Source organism: Rana temporaria, chromosome 13 (assembly GCF_905171775.1).
Source record: "Rana temporaria chromosome 13, aRanTem1.1, whole genome shotgun sequence".
NCBI classification, from domain to species: domain Eukaryota; kingdom Metazoa; phylum Chordata; class Amphibia; order Anura; family Ranidae; genus Rana; species Rana temporaria.
The window spans coordinates 31,597,360-31,621,761 of record NC_053501.1 but is presented as its reverse complement, the minus strand read 5'-3'; the positions used below and the strand labels follow the sequence as shown (position 1 = coordinate 31,621,761).

General features: G+C 42.9%; 1 protein-coding gene across 1 annotated transcript in view; it reads left to right on the top strand.

Moving 5' to 3' along the window:
• The window catches only part of BRF1 (BRF1 RNA polymerase III transcription initiation factor subunit), a 437,396-nt gene that overhangs the window by 337,949 nt on the left and 75,045 nt on the right, over positions 1 to 24,402 (top strand). The window contains exon 15 of the mRNA XM_040332965.1: positions 5,017 to 5,261. Coding sequence (XP_040188899.1) covers positions 5,017 to 5,261 — 245 coding nt within the window. The remainder of the gene's footprint in view (positions 1 to 5,016; positions 5,262 to 24,402) is intronic.

Sequence of the window (24,402 nt, the reverse complement as noted above, 5' to 3'; positions counted from 1 at the left end):
CCTCTCCCCTTTTTAGTAAACTGCAAGAGGCTAGTAACATGCCAATTGTCAAAATTGTAGATACTTACATTTAGAAATACATTCAAGGATGTATTAATAAATACAAAACTATTATTTTTTGTCTTTTATGGCTGTCTGGACTTCAGTATTAAGCATGTTGTATTATATGTGAAAGAAATTAGAAGTACTTCCAATGCCTAAGCATATCAGTTGCCCATCAGGTGATAACCCCTACACCACCTAATTAATACACACATCTCTTGGCCCACTCACATTGATTTTTTTCATATCGAGATGTGTGCAGCTTGCCTTAGACACGGCAGCAGACCAGAACAGAATGTGTTGAACCAATCATTTTATCTACAGAATTATTAACCATTAAGTTGTTGCATGGGACCAATGCTTCCCTGTCTCCCCCATTCTCTCATCAGCGGTGATATTGATGGCTGCTTTGTTTGACCTTGAAAGCTCCTATTCATTAATCACAATTTATCAAGTGCTGCCATACAACAAAACCTGTTAAATTGCCTTATACGTTTAGGCCAAAACTAGAACAAGTTAATAACTGTTAACAGCTGCTCATGTTGCATGACCAGTTTGGCTAGTCGGTGTGAAGTGTGTCGGGTTCATTATGAGCGACAAAGCTTGATTGGATTGGCCTTGATCTGGCTAATCTGGCAATGAAGGAGGGCAAGCTATGATTGTTCTTTTCTGAATGATCATACTCTTGGGAGATAACTCTATGCAAATCCAAATTTCTGTGAATTCAATTAGAGTTGTATAGGGATGCTAGATCTTGCCATAGAGAATGTCATACCTCTTCTTCACCGGGCACACACCCTGGGTAGTCGAAGAGTATCATTCTAAATCACCTAAATCTCTCAAAAGCTTTATGCCTTAGATCTACTTGGTTATAACACTTTAGTGATTCTGGCCCGCGTGTTTTAGATGGCTTTAACCAGTTGCTGTAGTTCTGTTCAATACATGTTTGTTGCAATTTCAAAAGGTATATAGTATACATGAAATGTTCTAGTTACAATACAATTGTTGCATAATGAGTCATAACATAGACCTATCTTTGCATTATTGGTGGTATAACATATTGATGGTTGTTACACAGATGTGAATTTGATTGATTTCTCTGAGTATGTATAACATTTATATTCTATACAGATACATTTTAAATTTTGTTCTTTAAAAAAAACATAAGAAAACAGAGATGAAAAGAAATACAGAGGGATAAGGGACAGAGATGAAAGGGCTGACAGAAAGATAAGGGGCAGAATGAAGGGAAAGTCAGAGAGATAGGCGGCAGAGATTATTATTATTATTATTATTATACAGGATTTATATAGCGCCAACAGTTTGCGCAGCGCTTTACATCAGGGAAGACAGTACAGTCACAATACAATTCAATACAGGAGGGATCAGAGGGCCCTGCTCGTTAGAGCTTACAATCTAGAAGGGAGGGTCAAGTGGAACAAAGGGTAGTAGCTGTGGGGGATGATCAGATGGACTCAAATGCAAATACAGTTGTTAGGTGTGGGTAGGATAGGCTTCTCTGAAGAGGAGGGTTTTCAGGGATCCTCTAAAAGCTAGTAGAGAAGGAGATAGGCGCATAGATTGGGGTAAGGAGTTCCATAGGCTTGGAGAGGCTCTGGAGAAGTCCTGGAGACGAGCATGGGAGCAGGTGATGAGAGAGCTAGAGAGTAGGAGGTCTTGAGAAGAGCGAAGAGAACGATTAGGTTGGTATTTAGAGACTAGGTCAGTGATGTAGCTGGGGGCAGAGTTGTGGATGGCTTTGTAGGTAGTAGTTAGTAGTTTGAATTTAATTCTTTGGGTGAGCGGAAGCCAGTGGAGGGATTGACAGAGAGGAGTAGCAGAGACAGAGCGGTTGGTAAGGTGGATAAGTCTGGCCGCAGCATTCATGATGGATTGAAGGGGGGTTAGAGTATGCAGCGGTAAGCCAATGAGAAGGGAATTGCAGTAATCAAGGCGAGAGATGACCAGGGAGTGAATTAAGAGCTTTGTGGCGTCATTGGTTAGAAAGGGGCGTATTTTGGAGATGTTGCGAAGGTTGAGGCGGCAAGATTTGGACAGTGATTGAACGTGAGGTTTAAAGGACAGTTCAGAGTCCAGGACTACACCTAGGACCTTGACATGTGGGGATGGGCTGATAGTTGTGCCATTAATTTTGACAGAGAGATCAGGGGAAGAGGCACGTGGGGGAGGGAAAATGATAAGTTCCGTTTTAGATAGATTGAGTTTGAGGAAGTGGTGCGACATCCAAAGTGATATATCCGATAGTAAATTAGTGATACGTGAGGAAAATGAAGGAGTGAGTTGAGGGGTAGAGAAATAGATTTGAGTGTCATCAGCGTAAAGATGGTATTGGAAGCCGTGGGAGGCTATCAGCTGACCCAGGGAGGAGGTGTAGATTGAAAATAGGAGGGGTCCAAGAACAGAACCTTGGGGGACCCCAACTGAGAATGGAAGAGGAGAGGAGGAAGTAGAGTTGTAAGTAACGCTGAAGGTACGGTTGGATAAGTAAGTAGAGAACCAGCGAAGAGTACGGTCACGGAGACCAAAGGTGTGAAGTTTTTTGAGGAGGAGTGGGTGGTCAACCGTATCAAAGGCGGCAGAGAGGTCCAGGAGTAGGAGCACAGAATAGTGTCCCTTAGTTTTGGCTGTTAGTATATCGTTTGTAAGTTTTAGGAGAGCAGTTTCTGTGGAATGTTGAGGACGAAATCCAGACTGAAAGGGATCAAGAAGGTTATTATCAGCAAGGTGTACGCTCAGTCGGTTGTAGACTAGACGTTCAAGGAGTTTGATGAAGGGGAAGTCGGGATAGGGAACAGAGGAAGGGGAAGTCGGGATAGGAAACAGAGGAAGGGGAAGTCAGGATAGGGGACAGAGAGGAAGTCAGGATAGGGGACAGAGAGGAAGGGGAATTCGGTATAGGGGACAGAGAGGAAAGGGGAAATCAGGATAGGGGACAGAGAGGAAAGTGGAAATCTGTATAGGGGACAGAGAGGAAGGGGAAGTCGTCGAATGGATAAGGGACAGAAATAAAGGGGAAATCAGAAGCATAGAGGACAGAAATAAAGAGCAAGTCAGAGGGATACAGATGAAGTGGAATTCAGAATGATAAGGGACAGAGATGAGGGGGAAGTCAGAGGCATAAGGGACAGTGATGAAGAGGAAGTCGGAAGGAATGGGGGACAGTGATGAAGGGGAAGTCAGAGGGATAAGGGGCTGAGGTAAAACAAAAGTCAGAGATATGAAACACAAATGGAAAGAGATGCAGGGGACGTCAAAGGGGACAGAGATGAATGGGATGTCAAAGGAATAAGGTATAGGTCAGTTGGCTGAAGGGTGGCGTCAAGAGAGCTAGATCCCCAGCAGATCGGATATTCATTTTACGGTGTTACACGTATTCTGTAAGGTCCAGTCCCAGTCTTGCCTGTCCCAAATTGTGTAACATATTGGCTTCGCAGCTTTTCAGCACTCCACAGCTGCTTGTCAAAATCTTGTCCGTCCCGCATATGCACTGAAAAAAACTATTAAATCCTTTGAAGAGTTTCTACTCTCTTCTCTATCCCAGTACAAACTCTGAGCCTGGGTTCACACTTTTGCGAACCCAGACATCGCATGTGATTTGCACCCGCACTGGTGTGCCGATCACATGCAATGTTTGTGCAATGCGAGTTCAGCCATACAGTTGTATGGCTAAACTCGCTTTGGATTTGCATAAAAAAGGTGCAGGGACTTTTTTTTTCCCCAACGCGCTGGAATCGGATCGCATGGTGTTCACACCCATGTGATCTAATGACTGTCCGATTCTACAGTACACACTGCGATCTGTGAACTGATCCGGGGGTGTCATTTAAAATTGTATTGACACCTGCAGCGGTTCGCAGAGGGCAGTGTAAACTGCCTGTGGGAGAAATGCGATGCGGCAACCGGTGCTGGGTCCCGCATCGCTATAATGTGAGCCCAGGCTAAGGGCGACAATGGGGAATGTTCAGAGCATGGCTCAGCTTCAATATATTAAAGTGGCTGTGTGACACGGGTGAACTGCACAGCCATCCTCTTACTAGAGAGGGGTTGGTGGCAGGGGACCCTACAGAAAGGTGCAGTTACACTTTGAAAGGTCGTATTTGAAAAATTATGAAGTGGAGCTGCACGATTAATCATTAAAAAATCACGATCTCGATTCAACGCCCCTCACAATCTTATGCCAGTATTTCCACGATTCATGTAACAAGTGCAGAGCCATTCTATGCTCACAGCTGTCAAAAAAAGTAGCAGCCGGCAAAGTTTATCACAACATTGCTCAGCGCTGTGAGATATAAAGAAACTATGTATCATTTGGTTCTTAGATTAAAGGGATGAACTTCTGTCTGCAAGTCAGTTTAACCACTTAGACTAAGCCTTTTTTTGACACAAAATTATTTAGAACCCCCAAACTTTGTATATATTTTTTTAGCAAAGACCTTAGAGAATAAAAAAGCAGTCGTTGCAATATTTTATGTCACACTGTTTTTGCATAGCTGTCTTTCAGATGCAGTTTTTTGGGAAAAAATACACTTCAAAGAAAAAAAAGAAATGAAACCGTAAAGTTAGCACAATTTGTTTGTATAATGTGAACGATGATGTTACGCTGAGAATCGTGAGAGAATCATGATCTTTATTCTAAGCAAAAGAATTGTGATTCTCATTTAATCCAGAATCGTGCAGCTCTAATATGAAGCTATGTAATGTAGGACCTAAGGGGACAAAGTTCTTTTATACATCATCATTGCGTCTGTTAGTTTTTCAGTGATTTTCTTGATTATCATTAACCAGGTAACTAGGATTTTGACTTTTTTTTACAACTTAAAGTTTTGCAATTGCATGCTTTATTACATTCCTTTTTTATATATATCCCAAATACTGTATAATATGTTGAGATGCTTCCAAGAGTTTATATAGTTTCATAATATATATTACATAAATTCATATCCTACTCTACAGCCAAAGAAGCCTTCCAAACGCAGAGCTCCTATACAAGCCAGCACAGCTGGAGAGGCCATTGAGAAGATGCTGGAGCAGAAGAAAATCTCCAGCAAGATCAACTATGATGTGCTGAGGGACCTCAACAGCAAAGGTGGCAGCACTCCGAAACATGAGAAGAGTGAGCAAGAGATCAGCACCACAGAAAGCAAACTGTCCCACAGGAAATCAGCAATCAAAACCATACCCCTTAACACAAATAAAAGGTATTGTACCCTCTTGATTACATTTGTTGAGTGTGTGGATCGCTGGTGGTCAACCGCGTTCTCCAATTTCTTCAAAGGATCCTGTGATGCACTAATAGTCGCCTATATTTTATCAGCGGCAGTAATAATTACAACAATGAAATATAACTAAGCAGAAGTAATGTCCATTACTTAGAAGGCAGCAACTTTAAAGTAGAAGTCAACAGATTTATTTATATTTATATCTATATCTATATATATATATGTATTATATATATATATATAGAGAGAGAGAGAGATACATTTTTATTTTTGAATGAAGCGGGGGAATTTAAGTTGAAAAACAGTTGTGCCATGGCAGGGCTTAAAGCGGAACTAAACCCTCCTGTCCCTTTCAGCCAAGAAAGTTGCCATCAAAGCCTCTGCCTGATCTACAACTGCCATGGTGTTGCACATGTGATCAGTTATGACACCAGCCTTTTTATGGTTTGACAGTTTGGTTGTGAGTACAAGCCAATGTGATAGTTGGCATTCCTGGCATGCTGGGAATATATTTTTTTAAACCAGTAAATCGCTGGGTTTAGTTACGCTTTTAATCTCGACTTGAGTTGAAATCGAGGCTGCTTCCAGAGACGTGGTCTGGGTAGATTATTTTCTTTGTCTGTGTGACAGAGGATCTTTTCTTAAGAGACACAGCAAACAAAAACAAATGACAAATGTTCTACCCATTCTCTGCTCTACTGCCAAAACATTTTGGCCAGAATTACACTTAAAGCGGAGCTCCAGGCTCCTTCAGAAAAGAATGAGGTATTGATATCAGGACACTTGCCTGTACACAAATCCAGCGATGTATTCACCCAAGCCATTTTATTCAGTTGGCTCTTGGGTGCTACTGCCGCCATCTTGGGTAAGGGAAACCGACAGTAAAGCCTTGCGCATGTGTGAAGTGCGCTGCACTTTGTGAGTGGCAGGGGAAGGAGAAGGGGGCCGAACTTCCGGCTGACTTTGTGGTGGCGAAGTCAGCCGAAAAGGGGAGCGGTTACCCCAAAAGGTGCCAAATGTGTCAGCAGAGGGAGGGAGGAGGCAAGTAATCGGAGCTTCCCCTTTTGGGTGGAGCTCCGCTTTAACATGAAACTAAAGTTAAACTTTTTTTTTTTTTTACCGTAAAGTGGAACTCTGGTCAGAAAATTAAGTCCTGCTAGATCACTTCAGGCTGGCTGCTTTTTTTTCAGGAATAACTATGAATTTTTTTTTTAAATAACTGTCCATACTGTTTAAAATCTCATCTCATCCTATTCTGCACATGCTTGGTTGCTCACTATATTTAGGCACTGAGGGGTTTATAGAGGCCAATCCGCTGACAGCCTTAAAGTGAAATTAAACCCTCCTATCCTGTACAGCCAAGGAAGCTGCTTCTGTTTGATCTACAACTGCCATTGTGCTGCACATGTGATCAGTTAGGACACCAGCCATTTGATGGTTTGACAGTTTTGTTGCGGAAACAAGCAACTGTAACATTTAGCAATTACATTGCTGGTGATCTGGGCTTCAGCAAAATGGCAGCCTCCAGCAAGAAGAAACGGGAACAATGCTGGAAGCAATTTACACCACGCACTAATTTTGGTTGCATAATTATTAATGAGGAATGCATGTTCCTTGCTAAAGAACATTATTTTTTTTTGTCAGGTTGTTATGGGTAAAGTTCCATTTTAATGAATTTCTTGTATTTAGGTAAAACATTTTTTTCCATTTCTCTGCCCCCCCTTTCCTGTTTGAAGGGGAAGAGAGGGGAGAATAGATTCAGCGCTGTACGTGGCTGCATCTCTTTTTCCCCGCTCTTCCTCTTTACACAGCACTCGAGCAGCAGCAGAAGCCATTAGCTCCTGTTGCTGTCAATCAAATGCAGTAAGGAGGAAGTGGGGGCGGGCTAAGTCCCGCAGTGTAAGTCTATGAAGCGCGGCTCCATAGACGCACAGCTCGGGAGTGTGCACACACTGTGTGCCTCAATAGCAAACGGCTTTCTATGGGGACACACCAAGAAGAAGAGGATCACAGCCACTCTGGGAAAAGCCATTAAACTGAACAGGTGAGTATAACATGTTGTTTTAATGAAATTTTTTTTTCTTTAGTGACACTGTAAATATGGCCATATTAGTCATATGATCTTTAGTCACATGGTACAACTTTGCATGTTCAAAAAATAAACATTGTCTTGGCAGTAATAACCTTAAAAAAAAAGAAGTTTCCCCTAATAGGAGCTGGCATCCGCGTGCACACATGTGGCTCGCATCACGTGGATCTACCTTATTCCCTCTCAGTGTCTGTGTTTTTCTTCTCGTCTGATCTGCTTGCCTTCCACTTCATTGACATGACACTTAACATGCTGCAGTGTTATTGTGCTGAACTGCATGAAAGAGAGATCCTTCCTACTGGAAATGACAGGCTGAGATGTCCAGTGATGTAGAAATCTTTGCACTGGAGATGTTGGAGTGAGGATGGGGCTGTTCAAAGAGCGTTAATGTGATTTATCAGGATATTGTATTACATAGGGCAAGATACTGTGCTATAAAGGGACACCAAATCAGGATCTATTATGGGAAATAGCTGATGCTTCTAGTCACTACTGTTTATACTTCAGTGCTATCACAGTGTATCATCTATAAGGACACTAGACAAATAGACAACTCCAGACAAACTGCAAAGTACACTAATGAAATACATACTGTATATGGGAGCCAATTTACTTGCCAAAGGATGTGTATTTCTGCCAATCCAATAGCTCTGCCACAGTTAAAGCGGAAGTAAATCTATCAATAAAAGTCTAATTTCCAGCACGTGCCGGAAATGTAACCCTCCCGTTTGTTGTGCTCTCAACCAAACTGTCAAACTTTCCAATGGCTGGTGTCATAACTGATCACATGTGCAGCATCATGGCAGTTGTACATTAAACAGACAAAGATGGCAGCTTCATTGGCTGAAAATCACAGGGGGGTAAAGAGAAGCACCACACTGACCGGTTCATCTCTCTGTCACTCTGTTTTCTTCTTCGATTACCGTATTTTCCGCTACATAAGACGCACCTGACCATAAGACGCACCCATGTTTAAGAGGAGGAAAACAAGAAAAAAATATATATTCTGAACCAAATGGTGTACTAAAATATTGTATATTATACTACTACTATAGGTGGGTGGTGGACACACAGCAATACCCACCCCACCTATCAAATCAGCTCAGCTACACTATATCTGGTGGTGGACACAGCAACTTTCCCCCCTTCCCAGATCAGCTCAGGGTGGCAGGGCAGACACAAACACCCCTTAAGCCTCTTCTATCACATTAGCTCAGGTGATGAGCAATGGATACTATGCCAGCTCACACCTCACACCCCCTTATCAATAGCTCACCTCAGACAGTTGAGGACACTGCCATTATAATCCCCGCTGGCTGGCTGGCTCTCAGCATCAGATGTACCCAGGAAGCAGATAGAAATGAGGACTGGGGACATAGTTTACAGCAGCAGCTGCGGGGGAAGGAGCAGGAAGTCAGACAGGACTAGACCACGGCGCCGGAAGGGGGGGGGGGTTCGGCTGAAAAAAGCCCCCAGCAAAGGTTCTCGCTGCCTTCGGGATGGTGTCACCTCTGGCGGGTGACACCTGACCTGGGTGCGGAGCGCAACCCCATAGCACTGCTACTGACACCCGCCATGTTTTGACACCCGGGGCAAAACGTCTCCCCCCGCTCCCTCTTTGTATGCCCCTGCTAGGATGTGCCTCATATCTTGTCCTCTCCTTCACAGAGAATGGGAGAGGGATTCTGACGCGACGGGGGAGGGCAGTGTCTGGTCAGTATTCACACTATACGACGCAGGGACATTTTCCCCCATTTTGGGGGGGAGTGCGTCTTATGGTGCGAAAAATGCAGTACATACTGCAGTAAAACTGACCCTCCTGGTACTATTTCTCCTCCTAAACCGAGCTCTGCTGTACAGGGATTGCTAGAGGCTGATACCAGGTCATAGTCAGATACTTGCACTACTTGCTTAAAAAAAAAATGTAATTACAAATTTGTGAATACAGAGCTGTGTAAATTTTTTCTTTTATACCTAAAGTAAACGAAAAATGAATAAGTGAGCGCTAAATACAAATACAAAGCTGTTAGCACCAAAAGAGTGATCATACTGTATACCTCTTATTAAACCAACAAAAAAACTGATAATTTTTTACATATAGCTGCACTTTATGATAAATCATTACAAATATGTGCTAAAAACAAAAGTAGATGCAACAATGAATAAAAGTAATGAGTCCCAATATAATCAAATGACAGTCCTAAATGAGAGTTGGATCTCTGGCAGGTATGGAAATAGTCAGTAAAGAGTTGATATTTACTTATGTACTCACCTGAAGTTTGTGCATTATCAGCAAATGTATTCCACCAGGTGTGATATAACCAAAACGGTACTCGTGAGTAGGGATGAGCTCCGGCGTGTTCGCACAGTCCACGTGCAGAACCCGCCAGGAAGTCTGCATGCCGCTGCACTAATCACAGGCAGGGAGACACATTCCCGATGCTCGGCTGTAGGGATTGGGAAATGTCTCTTTGCCTGTGGTTAGTGCAGTGCCGTGCAGACTTCCTGGCGGGCTCTACACGTGGAGTGTGCGAACACGCCGGAGCTCATCCCTACTCATGAGCCTCCACCCCGTATGCATTTACCAGAAAATTAGATGAAAATGTGCCTTAATAACCTCCTTTAGAGAAAGGTCCTCTTGTGATTTAGACAAAGGGATCACTCAGGGAGACGTAAGCTGAATAAAATGGGTCACAAACGGGAGCCCGCGAAAGTGCTTATATTGTGTAGTATTCATTAAAAGTTGAGTAAAACAACGCTATAGCAAAAATAATTCTGCAGCAGTAACTGGCCAGACTTACAGCAAAAACCGCCACTCGTGACCTTGAAGATGCGGTGACGTCAGCACGTAGGCCCTTCTGACGCATTTCGTGCACCAGGATGTAATCAAGGGATCTGCTTATACGTGCTGGTGCACAAAACCCGTCGTTAGGGGTCTATGTGCTGACATTCCCGCGCTGCATCTACATGGTCAGGAGTGGTGTTTTTTTGTGGTAGGTTTGGCCAGTTATTTTTGCTGATTTTTAAGCTATAGCGTTGTATTATTTTATATATTATTATTTTTACTTTTAATTAATACTGCACAATATAAGCACTCCCGCAGGTTCCCGTTTTGTGAGCTATTTTATGCATCTTCCGTCTCTCTGAGTGATCCCCTTGTCTAAATCACAAGAGGACCTTTCTCTAAAGGAGGTCAAGGCGCATTTTCATCACATTTTCTGGTGCGTGCATAATGTGGGTGGCGGCTCACAAGCGCCGTTTTGGTTATATCACACCTGGTGGAATACATTTGCTGATTTTTCACAAACTTCTGGTCATTGAATATCAACTCTTTACTGACTATCTATTTCTATACCTGCCAGAGATTCAACTCTCATTTAGGACTGTCACTTTTATTATATTGGGACTCATTACTCCTATTCATTGTTACATCTACTTTTGTTTATAGCACATAATATTTGTAGTGATTTATCATCATTTTTACATAGCGCTGCACTTTATCTGGTTTTTGTCTTGTATACCTGCCTGGAGTTTAGTTTAATTGTCCGATCATAAATCAGTAGGTTATTTGTCGTCATTACCTTATGTAAGTATTATATGTAGAAAAATACTTCTTTCCTGCCATGAATAAAAAGGCAGGTTTCAGGATTGTTTCATCATTAGAGACTGCCTGAGACCATTGACCTTGTAAGATAGGTGTACATTGAGGTAAGAATTTGTGTATTGTGTAAATTCAAATTATTTAAATTCAATTATGCATGTTCACTTCACAGCATTTATACCAACCTGCAAATACAAACACCATTAATTGTAACATCCTGTTCCTGTATTGCTGTGCTTCATCTAAAGTTTAACATTTTGCATTTTTAAAACATGACTTTTGTATTGCTTCTTGTTGGTGGTTTGTGATTGGGAATTGTGTTTGGATTCATACACCCAGCAACTTAAAACCCACAAAGTAAAATATGCTCTTATATAAACGGACAGTCTACCCAGATTTTTTCAAATCTATTTGATTCTGTATAGTTGATTTCTCCAGGGGCACTGAAGGCATCTGGTAGTAGGATATGCAGTCCTAGGCATGATTGCAAAGCATTTCTCACTGCAAATCACTCTCCTTAGCTTTAGGCTGCATTCACACCTGAGCGTTTTCAGCTCATAAAACGCCTGCAAAAAGGCCTGAAAAACGACCAATAAGCAAAATCCCATTCATTTCAATGGCACCTGTTAACATCTGAGTGTTTTGTCACCTGAAACAAAATGCTTAAACGCCTAAAGCTCAAAAAAGGAACATTCTTTGGGGCAGATTACAGTTGTTTTTCTGTTTTTTTACATTGATGACCTGTGCAAAAACGCGTCAAAATCGCGGTAAAAATTTGCGACATTGAAACGCGGTGTGAATGAAGCCTTGGAGAGGACATCACTTTGGAAAGGTGACAACATGAGCCCTCGGTCACCCCAGTACGTCTTTGGGCACAACATACGATACAAATCCTACCTGAAGTAGCATCTAATGTGTTTCTATAGCAGTTTCTTAATGGATACGATTTCATGAAGTGCGATTTTACTTTTTCAGGACTTGAGGACATCCTTTATTGGTAAATGTTGATTCATAAACAGGATCTGGCTTTTGGCAAGAAGGCTCTGCAAATTTACCACTCTCAAACAAAATGTATTCCGTTTTATCTGCTTGGTTATACTGCCAAGAAGGGCTGCTGTTAGAAATCACAGGGCCTTGTACAGCCTACCTGACGGTAATATAATAAAAAAATTTCAGCCATGGCAGAAATTATACCCCCATTGAACAAGATCCACTCACGTGAATAGATAGCACTGCTATGCAAGAATCTTGCTACCAATGCAAAGTGGGTTTAAAGCAATATGCATCCTCTCCCTGTCAAATGCGCCCTGATAACCGATCCAAATGCTGACTGATCTACAGAGAGCAAAACACAATCTTATGAGTCCTTATTTTTTTTTAAATAATTTTTTAGAATTTACATTTTTTACAATTATTTTTGAATTGTAGTTTTCATTTATAACATGTTTATTTTATTGTTTACTGCCCTACTGAGGGGGTGTGGGCTGGTGAAATATATTGGGGGGTCCTGCAACAGTTGCTGAGGAGAGGAGGGAAGCCGGAAGTGCTGCAGGGGAGCTCAGACAGCAGGAGGATGGGGGAAAAAAACGAAGCCTCCAGCTGCTGCAGGGGGGGGGGGCACAGGAATCGGCATTACAGCTGGTCCTCTTGCTCGGCAGATGCCCAGGCCCCCTTTTTGAACCGATTGGGCCAGAGCCCTGCTGCCATGGAGTTTTAATGGGGAAAATGTAACTAAACTTACTGAAACTTGTATTTTTCCATGTAACCGCTATGACGGCATGAATCCCACTACTCCTTTGATATTATTACATATCTTGTTAGGCATCTTTCCATTTCCTTTATGTTTATTTGCAATCTACTGAGGCTGTTGCTGGGAGTGGCTTTTATTTGCATTTTCTGTTTTCTTATCCTTTTTGGAAGGGTGTTGTGGAGGTCGTATGGCAACATTATTGCCATTAAGTGTATTGCATTTTGTATGCCACATATTTTTCTTGAAATGGTATGCTACGTAAACCCTGACAGCCTCCTCAGAGGGGTTAATCTATTCCGGGCATCGCTAATTTCATCATCTGCCTTAGGAACGTAGTCCCACTAGAGAGTCGGCCTACTTGATATTTTCTTTTATCTAGCTGTCAGACTTGTCTTGTCCATTTCAGATATATCACCGTGCTGAGGGAAATGAAAATCCCCCTCGTGTATCGCACACTGCCTCAGATTCTGCTTTGTTTTCCTTAGGCAGTGGGGGTCAAAGAAAGTTAATTTGATTTATCATAAAACTGCATTGCGCGCTGCAGAACACTGGGAAGTTGGCGGTGCAGTCAGGAGGCGGCGTTCCTGCTACCAGATAGATTATAGCTATTTCTGACACGAATACCTCCACACTTAAAAAACATTTTTTTAAGAATCTTTCTCTTCTTTCTTTTGGGCTAATGTCAGCTTTAAAAAAATTGAATCAAACATTTTTCATTGAAGATGAGATTAATGTCACACTGCTTCCATTCCTTTACAAATACTTCACATTTAATCTCTGGTGCTTTTTGGGAGACTCTAATAGGCTTGTACAATAAAGCAATGCTTATAGAGTATTGGTGAAGCGCAAGCTACAGTAACCCATCACAGTCAGATTTTTGAAAACACTTAAGTCAAGGAATTTAAGTTTTTTTTTGAGCTGCAACTACACAAAAATAATTTTTGTTTTATTAAGAGCTTGTATGAGTAATCAATTCTTTTATTTTTTTATTCCTTGCACTAGGTTTACGTAAAGAGAAAGTAGACAGAATTTGGGAATTTTATGTATTGCACAGAGAAGTCCCTTTCCTCCCATTCTGAGGTCCCCAGCCAGCGATCTCGGCTCCTCCTCCATTCCGTGTTCCCCCATAGCAAGCTATGTGATATGGGGACGCTCATGTGGATGCACTCTCAAGCTGGGCTGTGTGCGTCCATAGACACATACACAGCATGGCTTGGCCCCGACGCACTGGATTGGATTGACAGCAGCTGTAGACACTGTCTCTCACTGCTGCCTCTGTGTCTTGTGAATGCAGGAAGAGAGGAGAGCGGGGCTGCCGGCGGGGACAACGCTGGATCGAGAATGGTAACGGGTATATGTATGGGGGGAAGAAGAGGCACAAACATTTAGGCCCGGATTTACAAAGCACTTGCGCGGACGTATCTCGAGATACGCTGCTTAAGTGCAAATATGCGCCGTCGTATCTATGCGCCGGACTCAGAAACTAAGATACTCTTGAAAATAGGCTTCATCCGACCGACGTAACTTGCCTACGCCGGCGTAGAGTGGGCGCATATTTACGCTAGACGTATTTGGCACTCCCATCGATTTTCTATTCACATATGCAAATGAGGGAGATACGCCGATTCACGAACGTACGTCCGTCCGACGCAGTGCGCGTAAAGTAATACGTCTGGCGTAAAGTTATGCCCCATAAAGGAGGTGTAACTCGGCAGCATCCATGAAAAGGGCTGCAACAGGGAACACAAGCCGACGTATTTTACGTAGGACGTGAATATGACTAGGCGTAGGTTACGTTCACGCCATAGGCAGTGATCCGACGTATTTTAGGCAGTTGCTCCGACGTGATTGTGAGCATGCGCACTGAGATGCGCCCACGGGACGGTGCATGCGCAGTTGGCGATTCCTATCTGTCTGGCGCTCGGCCCATCATTTGCATGGGGTCACGCCTCATTAGCATTGCTCACGCCAACTTCCACTTACGCCGACTTGCGCCTTGGAAATTTTTTTTTAATTGGGTCATGCTGCTCTTTTGTCAATAACTGAAAAAATAAATAAAGTGTGCCTTAAACAGAAAAATAAAATGAAATAACAGCTGCTAGTATAAAAAAAGCAAAATATCCAATCATCCAAAGCAATATACATCACTGTGATGATTATAAACATGAGTTACATAAAAAGATAAAAAAACAAAAAAAGTCCAATGTTCCCATTCAGTAAGTGCAAAAGCAGGTGTCCGACCACCATAAGTATTGAAGGCTTACTAGAATTTGTGGCTACACAATTAAGTACAGCAAACACGCTTTGATAATGGCACTCATGTGGAGTATTATGAATCCACTCCTTTATCATTCTCTCTGGAACTCCAGTTAGGCCGGAAAAAATAGAAATAATGGAATATGGTGTAATATTGTTACCACTCTGATAAATTACACCCATGTGATTAACATTCCATGCATAAATTATAAGTGCAACTGCCGATCACCAGCCTCCTCCAGCTTTCGCCCCAATGCAGTGCGCACTCACCAAACAAAAGATCATAAGCATCAAAGGTGAAAACGGGGATATCCACAGGTTTTCAGTCCAAGGAATTTACTCTCATATTATCCCACTTCACAGAGTTCCATTCAGAGGGCCAGATTTCATAAAGTGAACATGCGTGAGGGCCGACCATTTTGCCTGACATTCTTTAACCATTAAAATTCGGTCTAAGTGTGTTTGCATTCTGGACAATGTGTGGGGGGGGGGCTGCATTCTGGACAATGGTGGGGCTGCATATAATGGTTAAAGAATGTGTGGGGGGCTGCATTCAGGACAATGTGTGGCAGGACTGCTTTCTGAACAATGTGTGGGGGGGCTGCATTTAGGACAATGTGTGGGGGGGGGGGCTTCATTTAGGACAATGTGTGGGGAGGCTGCATTCTGGACAATGTGTGGGGGGGGCTGCATTCTGGACAATGTGTGGGGGGGCTGCATTCTGAACAATGTGTGGGGGGGCTGTATTCTGAACAATGTGTGGGGGTGCTGCATTCAGGACAGAATACAGCCCCCCCACACACATTGTCCAGAATGCAGCCCCCCCCCACACACACACACATTGTCCAAAATGCAGCCCCCCCCCCCCCATTGTCCAAAATGCAGCCCCCCCCCCACACATTGTCCAAAATGCAGCCCCCCCCACACATTGTCCAAAATGCAGCCCCCCCACACATTGTCCAAAATGCAGCCCCCCCCCACACATTGTCCAAAATGCAGCCCCCCCCCTCACATTGTCCAAAATGCAGCCCCCCCACACATTGTCCAAAATGCAGCCCCCCCCCCCCACATTGTCCAAAATGCAGCCCCCCCCTCACATTGTCCAGAATGCAGCCCCCCCACACATTGTCCAGAATGCAGCCCCCCCACACACATGGTCCTGAATGCAGCCCCCCCACACACATGGTCCTGAATGCAGCCCCCCCACACATGGTCCTGAATGCAGCCCCCCCACACATGGTCCTGAATGAAGACTTACCATTGACATCAGCGCAGCCTGATTCATTCCCATATGCAGCCTTGGAGACAGGGAGGGGGTAGAACGAGCACCAACAGATGTACAGGAGAAACTCCTGTTTTCTTGGCACCCACTTTAATAGAAAGTCCCGCCTCCTATGATAGGCAGAACATACGTCCAATGGCAGCGCAGGAGATGGGACTTCCTTTTACAGAGCCTGCAGTGCAAACAGGAAATACTCCTGTATGCACGGCACTCGTCCCGCCCCCCTCCCTGTCCCCTCCGAGGCAGCCAGCATGTACATCTTTTGTGGCCCGAGAGATCGTTGGGGGCCACAGAAGATATACATGGCAAAATTCCAAGGCGGGCCGTCTGAAACCGTAACGCGGGCCGGACATTGGACATGCCTGCCATAAACTAGATATGCCTCATAGTGTAGTATTTATTAAAAGGACATACGATGAACAGGTACAATTTACATTTCCTATTTGGACTACATAAGTATGGCCTCTGTTGTACACATTAGAGGCCCCTGAGGATGCATTTTCATGTGAATCATGAAGGGTAGGATTTCAAAGCCAGAACGTTGAGCCGCCACAGCAGAGATCCGTGTGGCAGTGTTATACTGTATGTGAGTCTAGCAGCATGATATACTGTTTTTATGCAATTTTACCCGTTCATTGTATGTCCTTTAATAAAAACTACACTATGAGGCATATCTTTTGTTTATGGCCTTTGGTATTTTGTGACATATGAATGAAGCTCTGTAAAGTGAGATATGACAGGAAATCCTTGCACTGAAACCTGTGGATATTCCTGTTTTCACCTTTTGTTTGGTGAGTGTGCACTGCATTGGGGAGAAAGCTGGTGGAGGCTGGTGATCGGCAGTTGCACTTATAATTTATGCATGGAGTGTTAATCGCATCATATTACACCAAATTCGTCTTTTTCTTTTTCTGGCCTACCTGGAGTTCCAGAGAGAAGGATAAAAGGAGAGGATTCATCATACTCCAAATGAGTGGCATCATCAAAGCGTGTTTGCTGCACTTAATTGTGTAGCCACAAATTCTGGTACGCTTAAGCTTTTTTTTGTGGTTTTTATGTTTATGTAACTCTCACGTTTAAAATTATCACAGCGCTGCATATTTTATGTTTTTAACCCTAAAAATATCAAGTCACCAATTGAGAACATCATACATATAGAGGATTCTTCACAATTGAATGGTAAAGAACCCCAAAAAATAAAAACCTCCTGATATCTTGATCACCTAAAAAAAGAGTCACTCAGAAATTGAGGCTGTTGTTACTCATTCCAAAGTGTAATGACTTTTTTTATTGCACCCGATATTACAAGATCCATGTGCTCAAACCTCTATGAAGTATCACAGCTCTAAATACACGCTAGACAAATGAGGTAATCGCAGTCCCATGAGATTTTGTTGTCTAAATAAAATGGTCTCATACTCAGCAGGATAATAAGTCAGCCATGACGTCAGGGAGCTTCTGTGTTTATCTTGAACTTGCTGTCCTTGCTGCCAACGGATGATGTCACCTGGTTGTCCCAAGAGAGCAGAGAGCGACATCATGTATGTCCCTTGTGAGAAACACATTAATTAACGCTTCCCAAACAAAGACTGCTTAACTCATTCGCTGCTGTTGTCCTATCCCTTGTAAAAGTATTGGCTTCCTTGGGGCCTGGTTACAAAGGTGAATTCTACATGACAAAGAATGACTGATGCTGACCCATGGCTATTTAAGTGGAACTTTAGTCAGAAAATGAAGTCCTGCTAGATGACTTCAGACTGGTCCCTTTTGTAGTTATAGCTATGTAGAATATTACAAATAAGGCCCGGATTCACAGGCAGCGGCACACATTTATGCCGCCGTAGCGCATCTCAATGTACGCTACGCCGACGCAGCGCAGAGAGGCAAGCAGGAATTCAGGAAGCCAGTGCTCCCAAAGCTGCGTCGGCGTGGCACAGATTTCGAAGGCGCAGGCTGGCGTAGGTGGAAGTTGGCTTGCCCCATGCAAAGCCATGCAAATGAGGCGTGACCCCATGCAAATGATGGTTTGAGAGCCAGACAAGTACGTTGAACGAACTGCGCATGCGTCGTGTCGTGGGCGCATCCCCGTGCGCATGCTCATAACCACGTCAGAACAACTACCTAAGATACGCCGGATCACTGCCTGCGCCATGAACGTTATCTACGCCCATCCAGACACGCATCCAACGTAAACTACGTAAAAAACGCCGGCTTCTGTTCCCTGATGCAGACCTTTACATGTCTGCTGCTGAGTTATACCTCCTTTATGGGGCTTAACTTTACGCCGGACGTACAACTTACACGCACCTCTCGTAGCCTGCGTCGGACGGGCGCAGGTTCGTGAATCGCCGGATTTTCCTCATTTGCATATTTGAATGGCTAATCAATGGCAGCGCCACCATGCAGCCAGCGTAAATGTGCGCCCACCCTACGCCGGCATAGGCAAGTTGCGTCTGCGGGATTAAGCCTGTTTTTAGGCGTATCTTAGTTTGTGGGTACAGCGCACAGATACGACGGCGCATAATTGCACTTACGCTGTGTATCTGGAGATACGTCGGCACAAGTGCTTTGTGAATCGGGGCCTAAGTGTCTATACTGTTTAAAATCCAGTAATGCACCTTTTCACCCTGCTCTGCACATGCTCAGTTGCTCTTCATTTTTAGGCACTGCCGAGTTTGTATAGAGTAGACCAATTGGCTGACAGCCTTAAGTAGAATGAAACACTTCTATCCTTTTACTGCCAAGGAATCTGCTTCTGTTTGATCTGCAACTGCCATGGTGCTGCACATGTGATCAGTTATGACACCAGCCATCTGATGGTTTGGCCGTTTGGTTGAGGACACAAGCAAATGTGACAGTTAGCAATCCTGGCATTCCAGCAATGTAACGGTTTTTAAAACCGTTCCATTGATGGGTTCATCTCCATTTTATAATTTACTGCTTTACAGGTGCTCTGGGCTCCAGAAAAATGGAAGCCTACAGCAAGAAGTAAAGGAGCAATGCTGGAGGCAATTTACAACACACACTCATTTTGGTAGCATATTTAATAATGGGGTAGTGAGTAGAGAGGTGGGTAGAGAGAAAAAAAACACCTTTGGTCGTGTGGTGTGATGGTCATAGAAGGGTCAAAGTCATCAAAAGTATGGAATAGAAATTTATTGATAACACCAGAAATGTGCTTGTGGCTGATGATATTCTATGGTTTGTACAATGTAGCTTAGCAATCCTGTGTCTGTGTGAAGGAATCTTTGGATGACTTTGAAACTTCCAAGACCAACACACCACGCACCCAAGGGCACCTCTGCTGCATAAAACCCTGAGGGTCTATTTTGGCCTCCACCCATGAGCTGTGTCATGCTAACACTCTATCTTCAGTACTTTTGAGTGCTTAACCCAGGACATTCAGTTGAAAGGGGTTGTAAAGGTAAAAAAATCCCTTAATAGCTTCCTTTACCTTAGTGCAGTCTTCCTTCACTTACCTCATCCTTCGATTTTGCTTTTAAATGTCCTTATTTCTTCTGAGAAATCCTCACTTCCTGTTCTTCTGTCTGTAACTCCACACAGTAATGCGAGGCTTTCTTCCTGGTGTGGAGAAAGCCTCTTGAGGGGGGAGGGGGCGAGCAGGAGGGTCAAGACGGACAATAACACACAGCTCTTTTCTCTATCTGCAAATTAGAGAGTGTCCTGACCCTCCTGCTCGCCCCCTCCCCCCCTCAAGTGGCTTTCTCCACACCAGGGAGAGAGCCTTGCATTACTGTGTGGAGTTACAGACAGAAGAACAGAAAGTGAGGATTTCTCAGAAGAAATAAGGACATTTAAAAGCAAAATCGAAGGATGAGGTAAGTGAAGGAGGACTGCACTAGGTTAAAGGAAGCTATTTAGGGGGAAAAAATTTACCTTTACAACCCCTTTAAGAACTTCTAACTGTACTCTGACTTTTCTGATCTATCTACTTGTTCTTGATCAATGATTTAGGAAGTATTGATGCGTAAGGGTCAGGATACAGTAGCAGCCAAACAACTGACATTTTTAGAAGTTTAGCAATTCCATATTTCAAATTCCATATATAGCTCCATTATTCTAATAGGGAAGATTAACTTGGCTCTTTCCTAGCAAATATCCTGACATTTATTATTTGCTGTACTTGGTAAATGCAGAGGCCAACTGATTTTATTTGCTTTTATTAGTAAAAGTGGGGTCAAAATGTCGTAAAGTATCCAATAGAGCAGTTCATAAAAAAATAATAAAGCAATTGAACAAGTTGACGTGTCAGTTTTGACAACTCGATTGTTAAAACTCATCTATACCCAAAAACAAAAATGTAATATATTGCAGCTTACCAGTCCTTAGATGTGCTGGCTGCATTATTTTATTTCCTTTTTTTCCCCCTTTATTTTCACTTTGTGATTCTGCCAATAACACACTTCTTCCTAGATGGCAATGCCAACTTGCCATACTGTGTCTACAGTGGAGCAGTATTGTGACCCTATGATGCATCCTCGATTTTGATTATATCCCAAGTGTAGATCCATTGTCAATCCCAACGCATGCCAGACCAGATAAAAAAAACCTCTGGCCTCATCGAATGCTCCAGCCGACTGCCTGCCCCACAGTCTGACATTTCTGAAATATCTAAGGGGTGGAGTCACCTGATGTCGGTGTGGTGCCCCAACCCCCTCGTGACGTCATCAACCCAGTATGCACTAGTCGGTGACATCACAAGGGTGCACGCTCACCTGCTAACGTCGTTTTGTTAAAAGACAATTCCAGATTACAATAAGCCCCAGGGTTGTGGAGAAGAAGCCCTTGTCCCCATCAACATGGGAACAAGGTGCTTTGGAATGGGAGGGCAGAGACCTCCATGCCCCAACCCCCCCTTATGTTGAGGGCATGTGGCCTGGTATGGTTCAGGAGAGGGGGCACTCGCTCATTCCCCCCCCCCCGAAGGGCCTGGTATGGATTTGGGGGGGGGGGCCCACACTGTTTTGTTTTTTTTCTAAAATTATCTATTGCCGGCACTGACAACTGAGAAATAATCTAATGTTACGGTCGTGGCGGTTGGCTTCTCAGCCTGCTCCTCAACAACCAGCTATTTTTCACACAGAATTCAAATTGGTCGATCGTTTTTTGACGGATTCAAATTGTTCCAAAAACGTGGAATTCGTTAGAAAATTAATAAGCAAAACAAAATTAAATGAAACTAAACAAATTCCGAAATGACTCAACAAACCAAAATTAAACGCATAATGGATTTATCCAAAAGAAATCAAATGTTTCCGTTGTGAACATGTCTAATCTCTGATGTTATGGGGGTGCATTAATGTGCAAAAAAAAAAATACTGTTACCCTGTGATCTTAGTTTCAGTTTACTAGAGACTCCACCTCCCCATCTTTGGGGCTAAGCCCTACTTGTTGATCTATACCCCCCTACCTGCCATCCTCATTCAGCAATTTCATCCTTATTGGCCACCAGTGATATTTTCTGTTTAGCGTAATTCTTCTTCAGCAGATTTGTTTCTATAATCTTGTTATCAAAGATTAATAGCCCTGAACACAGAGAGTTAACAGGGAAAATGTTTATCGTCTCGGATCTTGAGTGGTCCAGGAAAGCAGACGCACTATATCTAGTTTCAATTACTCTATTTAGTAAACAAGAATGCCAGGCCAAGCAATTGATTCCAGCCTACAGCTGAGGTATGAACCAGATTTAATTATACGTCCTAACCGAGAAATGGAATTTATTTTATCATCTGTGCTTCAATAACTTTAAATAAGAGGCTGCTGCTTATAGGATTGGTTGGCAGCGTGCAGTCGGATGAATGCAATTAAAATATCTGTAAATACAAAGAACAGGTTGATCCAGTCGGAATGCAAGTCGATCTCTGCATCTCTATATGTCTCTGTATTTGCTGGTCCGTCTGTCTACTCTGGCATTGACTTATGGGTATTTCTAAGCAGTATTAAAAAAAAAAAAGAAAAAAAGCTGGTTTATTTATTTATTTAAATAGCGGGTCACCTTTAACTGTGTATCTCTACAGTAAATAACTTACATGTTGAATAAAAATAAGTCTTAGGCATTCTGTAAAACAAACGACATGCCATCTGTTTATGCAAAGGAAATGAATATATGTTCCTTTAGGGAAAATGCCTTTTATGTATGTCTTCTACTTCTTCAATAAGCCATTATCTCATTTTCAGCGCACCTCCTGACCGTCAAGGAATCGCTCGCTCAGCTCAGTGAGCCTTTGTAGTAACGTCTAATGAATATAATAGCTTCTTGGGCTTGATGTGGTACCTGCAAATTAAGCTGGCACTCTCCTTCAGGATTTATCGATGATGTCTTTCTCCTTTCCAGCCCATTGAGTGTCTTGCACTTTTCCCTTTTCCAACAAAGAGATCACATTGAGGTCTGATTGCAGCTTTTATGGTATACCTTACATTAACTAGAAGAAAAATCGTCTTAAATTACCCAGGAAGCACAATCTTTTTCAGGGTTGGGGGGGGGGGGGGGGTTACACAGGATTTGTAGCGCACATCTGAGCTGGCTAATGACATCTGAGAGGACAGGATGTATTATCAGAGTAATAATCTTGTCTAGTTAATCCTGTGAACACCTTGTCTGAGGAAGAATGGAAAAGTACTGTGCAGTGGGAAGAGGATGCTGGATGTTTTACATTGAATGATGAAAATACATTAGGTGAAAATAGCAAGGTGCAGACTTTTCTGACATCAATATTGGCAGAGATCTCACTTTGTTTATTATTTGACTTATTTGCTTTGATTAACTGGGCTAGGCGGGTTCTGATTGTTCAACGGTCCATGTAACAGTGCCAACCAATTAGAATGCCTCCTATCCCTACACACTGAGAGGTACAGATAGGTGATTAATCCGTGGGGATTTCAAATCCCCTCACCAGTCAAGTGATGACTTGGTGTCTCACCACGGGGGATCGCGGGACCGGACGAGATGGGGAGGGGGTCCAGTCTAAGTTCACCTTACAGATTTTCTGTAAAGGTAAACTTAGACTTTAACTATACTTAAGTATATGATACAGGACACTTTCACCCTCTTCCTGCCCAGGCCAATTTTCAGCTTTCAGCGTTGTCACACTTTGAATGACAATTGCGCAGTTATGCTACACTGTACCCATATGACATTTTTATAATTTTTTTACACAAATAGAGCTTTCGTTTTGTGGTATTTAATTACCACTGGGTTTTAATTTTTTTGCAAAATAAATGAAAAAAGACTGAAAATCTTGGGGGGATTTTCTGTTATAAAATTTTTCAAATAATTAATCTTCATATACAGTGGGGCAAACAAGTATTTACTCAGCCTCCAATTGTGCATGTTCTCCCACTTAAAAAGATGAGAGAGGCCTGTAATTGCCATCATAGGTATACCTCAACTATGAGAGACAAAATGTCTGATTTGGAAACAATTTATTGCAATTATGGTGGAAAATAAGTATTTGGTCACCTAGAAACCAGCACGATTTCAGGCTCTCACGGACCTGTATCTTCTTCTTTAAGAGGCTCCTCTGTCCTCCACTCATTACCTGTATTAATGGCACCTTTGAACTTGTTATCAGTTGTCTTTATTGATAAAAGTAAGACACGTACATCCAAAAATACAGTCACATAAGGGGACAGCGACGCGTTTCGCACACAATTAGTGCTCAGCCCATGACTAAGCACTAATTGTGTGCGAAACGCGTCGGCTGTCCCCTTATGTGACTGTATTTTTGGATGTACATGTCTTACTTTTATCAATAAAGACAACTTCTTCAAGTTTATCCGGAGTGCGGCTGTCCATCGATTTCCATGTTTTCCATGTTTGCTTAGTGCATTGCCAGCACCTTGGACTCCTGGGAGGTTCCTCCAATTGTCTGCTAAAGATCCACCTGGAGCGGTGACTCCCTTCCCGCTTCCTTCTCGTACTTGATTCAGAGCATGCGTGGAATTTTGTGCGTTGGAATTGTCTGCACACGATCAGAATTTACAAGAACGGAGTTTGTTGTTGGAAAATGTAAGAACCAGCTGTCAAATTTTTATTGTACATGGTCGGAATTTTATATATATATACAGTAAAACCTTGGTTTGAGAGTAACTTGGTTTGAGAGTGTTTTACAAGATGAGCAA